We start from the raw sequence: 10,476 nt of genomic DNA on the forward strand, positions 1-10,476 counted from the left end.
ATGGTGACCTTCAAAAAAGAGTGGATAAAGTTGTGGGAATACTTGAGAATGCACTGGTCATGTAGTAATTTTTTTTCTCTCAGAGGCTGCAGTTTCTGAGGTAGTAAAAAATGAAGTTGTTTACACCAGTGTAGTAAAAGTATAACCAGATGGAAATATAATTACTGTCGTGGTCTGGCCTCCCCAGACTCTAGACTTCAACAATTTTTGAAGCAGTGAGGGATCATCTTCACAGACAACAGAGGCAGCAAAAATCCAAAGAAGCAAACTGAATGTCCTTAAAGGAGACTGGATAACTATTCCTGACGACTACTTAAAGAAATTATAACAACGCTTGACTAAGAAAGTTCAGGTGCTGTTGAAGAATAAAGGTGGTCATACCAAATACTGACTTTCAAGCTTGTTAGAATTGTACAAACTCTGTTTTTCACTTTATCTGCTGTATTTCCATGCATGTTTGCATGTGTCTCAATAAATTGCTGCATGTGCAAATTTTCCCTCCAAAACATTAAAAAAAAAGAGGATTGCCTAAAAGCTTTTGTTCATAACTGTACTACTTCACTACTTTGGTTTATATCCAAATGGCAGCAAAAACACTTTCCATAAATGTCCCCTGTGCACTGTTTAGTGCTAATTAGCAAATGTTAGCATGCTAAACAAAGACACTATATGTATATTATCTATCAACATCATCGATGTGAGGATGTTAGCGTAGCATTTAATATTCAGAAATGTTACAGTTTTATTAAAAATAAAAATTAAATATTGAATTGTTTATTTACTTAACTGAAATGTATTTCCCAAATTATATCATGACTACCTCTACATTGCCTTTCTAGAAGCCATAATAACTGTTCATATCACAACATACTGAAATATACAACTATACTCTGATAGCAATATGATAGACCAATCTTGGGTTATAATATATGCCTACCCATATATCAATCTTGCTTCTGTTTGTAACTGTAAGGACATTTACAAGAATATACTAAATTCTATTTTAGTTTCTAATGCATTTATTTCTATACAGATATGAAAATCCAAAATCTGCTGGAAAGGGACAATGGTGGTAGAAGCTTTGAGATTTCAATTTGTAGTCTGCTTGGTCATAGAACTTGGACTACAATCTTTTGCAGGTTTGGGTTATGTGTAATTAAACAATCCATGTCCTGAAATGCAATCTTGAAACCACTGGCTATGGCAAGAGAGCAGCCATAAAAAGCTTCTTTGACCTCATAAGAAATTTTTAAAAAATGGCCGTTGATTGAGAGGCTAAATCAGTGGATTAGATAATGGTTTTCCAGTTTTGATAAAAAAAATAATAAGAATTTAGCATTGGAGGACTCTTAAAATGAGTCTATTATGCTCCTTCACAGCTCATGTTTTGTATTCTTGAAATAATATAAATAGCAAAAAAAATTTTAGGTCAGCCTTTACCATTGTAACCGTGTATATACATGACAAATATTGAAAAGCACAATAGTTCCACTTTAAACAGGCTGGCTTACATAATGCATATCTGAACTCTTGCAATCACAAAAGACTCAGAGTTGCTTTTTCATTACAGAAAGTGAAGCTTTCTGCACGAGTGTATTCTGTCTGTTATAAAAAAGGGATAGTAAACGAACACTTTTCAGGGGTGTGTTACCAGCCCTGATGGTTTTCACCCACTCCCATTTGCAGAGGCGCCACATTAATTCAATCTACTGTAATAGTCACACATACACACACACGGGCACACTCGTCCATGCCCCCACAGGGCACTGCCTTAATTTAATCAGACAGCACAAAGACTCACACAGACTTTAGAAATTTAAACCATTCGCATAATCAAACATGTAGTAAGGCGCATACACACAGCTGAGCCCCTTCGCACGTGCACACACAGATTCATTTTAAGAGTCCTGTTGCAAACATATGTTAATAAATCTCATATGAACCAGCTCACCTCCGCCTCTTTTGTCAAAGTACAACCAAACCACAAAACAGGAGAGGAGCCAAAGCACAGGCTGGGTCACAGGCAAAAATAAACACACAATCATAAAGACAGTAACCACACGTTCACTTAATGGGCACAAAAACAAACTCACACTGAAGCTAAACGTTTTTGATTTTTTCTTAATAAAACAGTGTTGTCTGGTCTATTTACTGACCAACTATAAACCATTTGAAGACACTTATTACATCTCTCATTAAAAGTCCAAAACCAAAATCAGTCTATGTACTGCTTGACCAACCATGTGTCGCCATGAAAAATAGATGATATTGGGTATTATGGATATTTTATGATAAAACTGAAAAGATGAAGTGCTTGTCTTGAATGCTTTTGGGGTTTTCTCACCGATTGCTTATTTTCTTTCTCACATCAGATTGGTTTGTATGCCTTTCTCTGCTACAATTTGTCTCATTTTCACTTTATGTGCGATCCTGTGTTTGCATGTGTCTGTGTGCAAATGAATGTAAACGTGTGTGAGCGGGCACATGTGAAAACACCTCCCACACCCCCCTCAGAGATAGTCATTGGCTCCGTCTCTCACATTATAACACGGAACAGTGAGGCCAACTCCTGATTTAAACATCAGCTGTCATAAATGTTTCAGAGAAATGGAAGGAGATGGAGGGATTGCTGGCAGCTTTCAAGGACTGGGTGGGACAGTGGGTGATGGTGGTGGGGAGAAAGAAACAAACTTGGGTTATAAAGCATTGCAAGGGTTTTAAATTGGGAAAACTGGCACGAGTTGATCATATATCAGACTTTTTACAAACTTGGTGTGAATAACACACTCATGAGGCACCCTGTGTTTTATATGACCACATCATAAACAGCAACATTTTCTAGGCGGTAATTGTAGAGTTTATGCAGTGAAGCCATGGCTTATTTCAAGGCACACTTCTCTAGCTGTAATGCACAGTGTTTCATAGTGGATGCAGGACATGTGGCCTGAAATTAAACTGGAGCTCTAACATATAATTTATAAAAATGTGAGGGCTTCATCTAATCTAACCTTCTAGAAAAAGAATGGAGGCTCTATTTCAGAAAGCCAGTGACCATGAAATTATATTTGTGCCCGCCTGTGAAAATATTTTCTTTTCAATTTTGAGTTGATTGGATGTAGTTTGGATTTTGCTTTTAGCAGACCATTGTGGGTCTGTTAAAGCTGTCAGTGGATACTTGTTTAAAGTGTCTGTCACCATCAATACATAACATTCATGGTCATTTTTCGGCACGGTACTGGACAATAACATGAAGAATCACAATGAAAGAATGCAGAATTAAAAGTATAACAAAGTATAAGGTTGAAGAAATGTTTTGTGAGTTGAAAAACTCAGTAACTAAAATAGTTTTGTCACAACAACTAAAAGACAGGCCAGTAGCCATAAATAGAACAATGCTTTGTTTGGGTTTTGAGCCTGGTTCTGCTTCCCGTTAAAAGGGAGTTTTTCCTTCCCAATGTCACAAAAGTGATTTCTAATAGTGGGTCATACGATCCTGTTCTTATTGTTCTTATCTTCAACGCTATGCTCTTCTGTTGTATGTTAGTTGCCCCTTGGGGATAAATGAAGTCTTTCTGATTCTGATTGTTGGGTTTTTCTCTGAATGTATTATTGTAGGATCTACCTTAAAATGTAAGGTGCCTTGAGGTGACTTTTGTTGTGATTTGGAATTCTATAAAAACAATTTAAACTGAATTACAAATGAAGTGATCACATTTTTACAATAGTTGTACTGCTAAGCTTAATGTTTTTTTTAATGATCTAAGTTTGTTTTAGTTAAGTTTAAGATACTGACATATGCACATAATTTACACACACACACACACACACACATATACATATATATATATATATATATATATATATATATATATATATATATATATATATATATATACATACACATATACACACACACACACACACAAATGTTTGGTTTTCAACATTTTACAAAAAAAGGTCATTTCTAACTGTAGGTAATTTGTCAGGCCTGTGAAATCTGAACATATTTGTTTTACAGAAGGAACACGGGTCAAGGTCATAGGAGAATACTTTTACTGCCTGGCTCTGATGTACAATCAATAAAAAAACAGATCCCAAGAGCCCAGCAGCTTATTTTACTCTCTCTTTCTATTTTTCTTCCTTCTACCTCCCTTTTCAACCCTACCTTCTTATTCTCACTTCCACTTTGATCTCAGCTGATCTCATGCTATGTTTTAAAAAGAAAATGCATGAATCTGTACCATGTTCTCCAAGGTCGTGGAAAAAGCTTCTCACGATCTCTGCTCTTTGAGGAGCTCACACCCAAAGTGGATGGCCCCACCTACTGGCTGCAGCACACAGTGCCGGCTCTAAGGCGCAGACTTCCTCACTCCAAATTCAATTAGCTAAATGGCAGGCTGAATTAGGCTAAATGCAGAGTAAGCCTGCTCAAATGAGCATAGCTGTTGAAAACTGAGGGGCTAATAATCTGCCACAATTACATCTGAGCACTCACATGAAAAAAATATCAAATTTAATCATCTTAATAATCATGCAGTTCAGGAGGAAATTCAACTGCACATTCATGGTGAAAACTGCAACTAATATCTGCTCAAGTGTAAGGTTTTAAATGTGTGTTTGTGACAGAAGAGTATATTAAAAAAAAATATAATGATAATGGAAAGGTAAAGAGTGAAAAATTATTGGGGCTTTTTGTCCGTGTGTCAAAGGTAGAGATTTTTGAAATGCTTCCTTAGGGCAATTTTAAAATACGCCCAGACACAGAGCAGAAGAATAAACGGCATAATCATAAAAGAAGATTAAAAAAACAGATGCAGACCCACCTGAACATATTCTGATCGGTCCTCTGCTGGCTTCATGTGGCTGAAAAGAGAATAATGAAGAAGGACAAGAGGAGAAAAGAAAGATTAAAGACATAAAATGCTCAGGATTGTAATAACAGGGGGGGAAGCCTATAAACCTTTGATACACACAATCGTGGCTTTGTGTTTGATCTGCTCTTCTAACAGGTGCAGCACATGTTAACACACAAAAGGTCTGCCTGTATTCCCACAACAGCAGCACGCTCTCCAGTGAGTAAAACACTATTGCAGCGCAGCTTCAAGGAAAATAGAGAGATAACAAATCCCACTGAGCATCTAAGGTTGCTAAATATGGAGCTGGCCTCTTACTCACGCTTTAACACTCATGATGGATCCCTATCATGTGTCAAAACTCACTGTGCTGCAGTCCTGGGAGCCTCAGTGTGGGCACTAGTGTGCAGATACGGTGCAGTGGCAAGCAAAAGGGGCAATTACACTCCCAGACAAGTTTTAAGATCACTCAGCACAGCTCCCACTTGCATGAAGGGTCTCACAGGGCCCAGAGCAAAGCTGTGTTATACATGACTACAGAGAGGTCAGATCAAAGGCCCCTATCATGGTAGTAGGCTTGGGAATGTTAATAGGTCCCACAGTAGAGGAGCGCCACAGTGCCACAGCCACAGTTGCTTCTATGCTTTTAACCCTGATTTTCTTTTTTAATATTGTATAAGTATAGAATATTTTAATGCATAACTATGCATCTGATAACACTAGCGAGAACAAATATTACCCCGGATTTACATAAAATTCAGAAGCAGTAGTCTGTTTTAAATATGTATATGCTCTTTTCCAACACTTTCAAAAAAATCTCACAGCTGTGTATGTGCATGTTTTTCATGTCACGTCTAGTGGAAAAGCCTGAAAAGTTTATAAAGGAGGATGCAACTTAAGGTCCCACTCAGTGCCCTGAAACTGATAATAAAGTGCATAGAAGACTAAAAAGAAAGCTTTCCTGGAATTTTTGAATTCATTAGAGATAATCTGCCTGCAACATTGTACCTCATCTACTGGATAATATACTTCATTAAAACTCAGTTTCACAGTTCTCCTGCTGCTACCTCAAGTTGCCCTCAACTTACTCAAGGATGAGGACAGTGGGTTATGTACTCTATTAAACTGACTTCTCACTTGATAAACACTAGACACGCTGAAAAAAATGTCTTGCTGATGATTTCATTGCGTAGTTCATAAAATCTCAGAAAGTTAAGGAAAAACATCTGCTGTCATGCAACACAATCCAACTGTCTGACCAACAGTCCACAACTAAAGAAAATGACATTGGAAAGCCAGCATCTGTGCTGTTACGAGGATGTATTAGCATACTTGACATGGCTAACTTGCACAGCTGTGATTTGATGAATTGCACTGTTGATGATATAACACATGCTGTCATCTTTTCAGAGACTGTCTTGCTTATTTCAGCTACACAGTGTCAAGGCATATTCCACATCTATTCAAACAGCATGGCTAAGCAATAAAGTAATCCATGTGCTAAAGTCACCCATCACCCAGTGAAGATGTTTGGCATGTATACCAAACAAAGTGCAGCAAATGTGGCCCCAAACTGCTGAGCAGCTGAAACCTTTTATCAAGTGAGAATAGGAAACAGTTCTCTTTTTAAAGCTGCAGAAATTTGTCTCGTCAGTTCTGAAACATGCTAAACATGATCCGATTTTAAGGCACTGCATTATCATTTCATTTGCAATTTAAACAGTCTCGACTTATTTGGAAATGAGGTTATCCTGTACTTGTTTTAGATGCAGCCATAACAGCATGAGTGACAACATGAGTAGATGCTGAATGTCCATGTTTTGTTGCTTGAGAGACAATGACACAGAGGACCTGTATCTGCCAGCTGCCCAGAAACAAGATGACAACATTTCATTCTTAGCAGAATCCCAAAGTACCACACACTACCAACACTGAGAATCAACTGAAAAAGGTTTTCCAGTAAAGCTGGGAAATACCAGTAAAGAGCTGCACTGTGGACAGGCCGTGGAAGGGAAATGGACGGTTAGGCTGAGCGATGGAAAGACCTGTGATTTAGGGTTGAACTGACACAGGAGGGAGAACTCTTTGATGTGCCTATACTGAAGTTGGAGTACACTATATAGAGCTGCATTTCCCACGGTCCCTCGGCTAGAACTAATGGGTTGATAGTGCACGCTCACACACACACACACGAGCCCCCGCGTGCCAGCATAACCACAGCCAACAAGCACGCGCTCACATACACACGCAGTGCAAATCCCACTCTAACACGAGACACGCACTGACATGCCATGGGAAAGTTACGAGAACATGAGATCGGTTGAAGTCTTAGTACATTTCCCCAAACTCTTCTTCAACTTTTGGCTTTGTTGATAAATTATGAAACGCATGCAATAAGCCCACAAAAATCTTATTTCACTTGGGTTCTTGTGCGTAAGAACAAATCAATGCGAGAAAAAAATCATAAAACTAGGAGTTTCCCAGCAGAATTCAATCGATAAAAAAGAATCGATGTTACCCACAGAATTTAATGAATCCTGTTATATTCCCACTTCACGTGCATCGCTTCGGATAAGTCCTGTCTACAGCAAAGTCTGCACAAAGCGAATTTGCAGTTTAACCCGCAGATCTGCGCCCTCTGGCTTACTCAAAGAACACAACCAGACTAGAGGTGCTCGGCCTTAATTAAGGCTCCCTTCCTCCATCATTTGTTCAGTTTTTCTGTGCTGGAACATGACCATACGCGAGGCTGTGGTATGATTAGTTTATAAAACACAGAATAAATTGGGTAGACCTAGTACATGTAGCAGGTGAACAAATAGCTACAAACACTGTGGTTTTAAAAATGAAAGATATAAAAAAAAAGATCACCTGTAGATGCTGTCAGACTCCTGGTTTTTTGTTTCTGCAACGTCTGTCGCCTCTCTGGACTCCTCTTTTGGCTCTAAACCATGACCTGCATGCGCCTCATCATTCTCTTTGCTAAGGGGAGGTGACGAGTTCTCTTTCTCGGGGTTCGAGTCTGCACCTGCCTCGGTGACGCCTTGCTTGTCGCAAATCTTTGGCTGAAGTTCTGCGCCGCAGCCATCAGATGGCGGCAGATCTACACTTGAAGATGTAGGCCCAGAGGCGACGTTTGAGGTTTCGGGTTTTTTACTTTCACTATCAGGTTCAAGCAGTGCATGGGGCCGAGTATCAGTGTTAATTACATCCTCAGCCTCTTTGGCATCTTTGAGTCTCAGTGAGCTCTGGTCCCCTGCAGGACGCTGGCTTTGACTTCTGTTGATCTTGTCTTTAGCCTTCTTACTGCTGCTCGGGCATCCTGGGTACATGAGTGTGAGAGAGAAAGCATGTTATTTAGCATGTTAAATATTTCCCCATATAAGCCCAAAAGTTCAGCCAGCCTGGAGAGATGATGGTAACTTCTGCTGCATTTACCTTTGGCGCTCTTGTCCTTCTTCCTCGTCAGAAGACGTGGTAGCGTGCCCACGTGTGTATAGCTCTCACTGGAGCGGACATAGCTGGCAGTGCGGGGACGCATGGCCCCCAGGTCATCCACAGTCGCCTCAGCAACCGGAGTTAGGACTGTGCAACCATCAGTGTCATCTGCTCCTGCTCCAGACTTTGATTTAGAGGACTTGGAAGGTGATTTCTCAGTGGAGCGGCGAAAACTGAGGTTGGTTAGGCTGCCAAACCATTTGAAACCTTGAGAGAAAGACAATTAAAGAAGAGCGAGTGTTCAGGTTGTGATCTTGGTCGCTTCTTTTTTCATCTAGTCTCCTTTTTTTCTGCTCTTACTTTAAATACACCGTGGAAAAATGCTTGTACCTCAGTCTATGTTAACAAGCATTTATGGTGAGATGCAACTGTTTAAAACAATGAAAGCTCTTTATAGTTGCAAAAGAGATATAAAGATCATTACTGAGGACAAGGCGGGTGTGAGAATTTCAGAATTATAGGACAGTAATGAGACTGGCAGTGGTGATGTCAAGCAGGAATCTCCGTGGACTACGATGTTTGTGGTACTGTGATCTGTGGTGACAGTTGGGAGGAGGTGGAAGAGACCCTGGACAGGGGGAGGTATGCGCTGAAGAGAAGAGAAATGAAAGTCAGGCAGGTGGAAAAGTGAAGCTGCAAGGAGGTGGCAACCATCCAAAGCAAATGACAGTGCACAAGAGAGGTCAAAAGAAGAGAGCGCAGGCTGGGTGGAGTGGGTGGAAACAAGTCTCAGAGGAGATTTGTGAGAGAAGAGTGACATCAAGAGGGAAAAGAAAGGTTTACAAGATGGTAGTGAGATCTGCTATCATGTATTGTTTGGAGACGACGGTACTAATCAAACAAATACAGGCGCAGCTGGAAGTGGATACTTGGAGTGGCCAGGTGGGACAGGATTATAAAAGAGTAAAATCAGAGGGACAGCTCAGGTTGGGCAGTTTGGAGATAAAGTTAGAGAAGCGAGGTTGGACATGTGCTGAGGAGGGATTGCGAATGTATTGGACAAAGGATGTGGGATATGGAGTTGCCAGGTAGGACGAAAAGAGGAAGACCACTGAGCAGGTTTATGGATGCAGTGAAGGAGGACGTGCAGAGGGTTGGTGTGACAGAAGAAGATGCTAGGGACAGAGTGAAACAAGTATGCTGGGGTGACCTTTCACAGTAGCACCCACAAGAATAGGAAGAAAGACAGTAAGCAGATTTAGATTGCAGTACATCTAAAACCTTTGATTCATATTTATTCTTTTCGCTCATTTAAGTAAGTTGTTTTTGTAGTGTTAAGTAGTTTAATTAGACAACACCGCTATAAAAAATCTGACCCTCAAATTGCTGAAGCTTCTTAAAATGGAAAAGAAGAAAAGAAGAGTAGCCTTTGTAAATCTTGTCAAAACATACAAATTACTACCCAAAGGTACAATTCTAGTGACATATCTAGTCACAGCAATATTGTAAGTTGATAAAAATATATTGTATTCTTTTCCCGCTTGTTCTGCTTTCTTTGCATTTATCTGCAGCTTTGAACTGAATGCTATTTATATAGCTGTGCTTTTGTTTCTGCTTGGCTGAATATGTGCCAATTTCAAGAGGCACTGAGGGGACTTTTACCCTCTTCTTTGCATTTTGCTGCCACAAATTTGCCTTTGTGCAGAAATGTCCACACGCTTTTTTTTTTTAATCTTTCCGAGAAGCAGAGATATAAAAGGACTGCGTTTAAAATGACATTTTAATATAAGAACATGTATGCATACAGTATTAAAATAAAGTAAATAAGGTATTTATCTTACCTGACTGCTTTAACAAAAGCAGACAAAAAATATTTGAAGTAGACTTTATTTGTTGTGGTGCTGATTTTTTTTACATGTCACTATTGTCACATTATCACCAGAACAATGTTTGATCTTCAGATCTGAACTGAACTGCTTACTATACAGTTTAACCGCCCTCCAAATAGATTCAAACAAACACACATGCTACTCACTTAGTTTCCGTAGGCTCATGTTGTAGCTCAGTTTCAATCTGCTCACAAATGGATCATCTGAGAAAGGTTTCTGTAAAAAGCTGAGGAGAACCAGGCAGGGAGGATAACTTCTTGTCGAAGAGAAGAACCTCGATATGAACCGCAGTTCCT

General features: G+C 39.6%; 1 protein-coding gene across 2 annotated transcripts in view; it reads right to left on the minus strand.

The window, feature by feature from the left end:
- The window catches only part of sh2d3ca (SH2 domain containing 3Ca), a 53,805-nt gene extending 43,329 nt beyond the window's left edge, over positions 1-10,476 (minus strand). For both annotated transcript variants that reach the window (XM_026174134.2, XM_026174133.2), the window contains exons 1-4: positions 10,327-10,476; positions 8,292-8,558; positions 7,725-8,175; positions 4,824-4,863 (exon numbers count right to left, since the gene is read on the minus strand). In XM_026174134.2, the coding sequence (XP_026029919.2) occupies positions 4,824-4,863; positions 7,725-8,175; positions 8,292-8,558; positions 10,327-10,345 (777 nt within the window). In that variant the 5' untranslated portion in view covers positions 10,346-10,476. The remainder of the gene's footprint in view (positions 1-4,823; positions 4,864-7,724; positions 8,176-8,291; positions 8,559-10,326) is intronic.

Source organism: Astatotilapia calliptera, chromosome 7 (genome assembly GCF_964374335.1).
Source record: "Astatotilapia calliptera chromosome 7, fAstCal68.1, whole genome shotgun sequence".
Lineage (NCBI taxonomy): Eukaryota > Metazoa > Chordata > Actinopteri > Cichliformes > Cichlidae > Astatotilapia > Astatotilapia calliptera.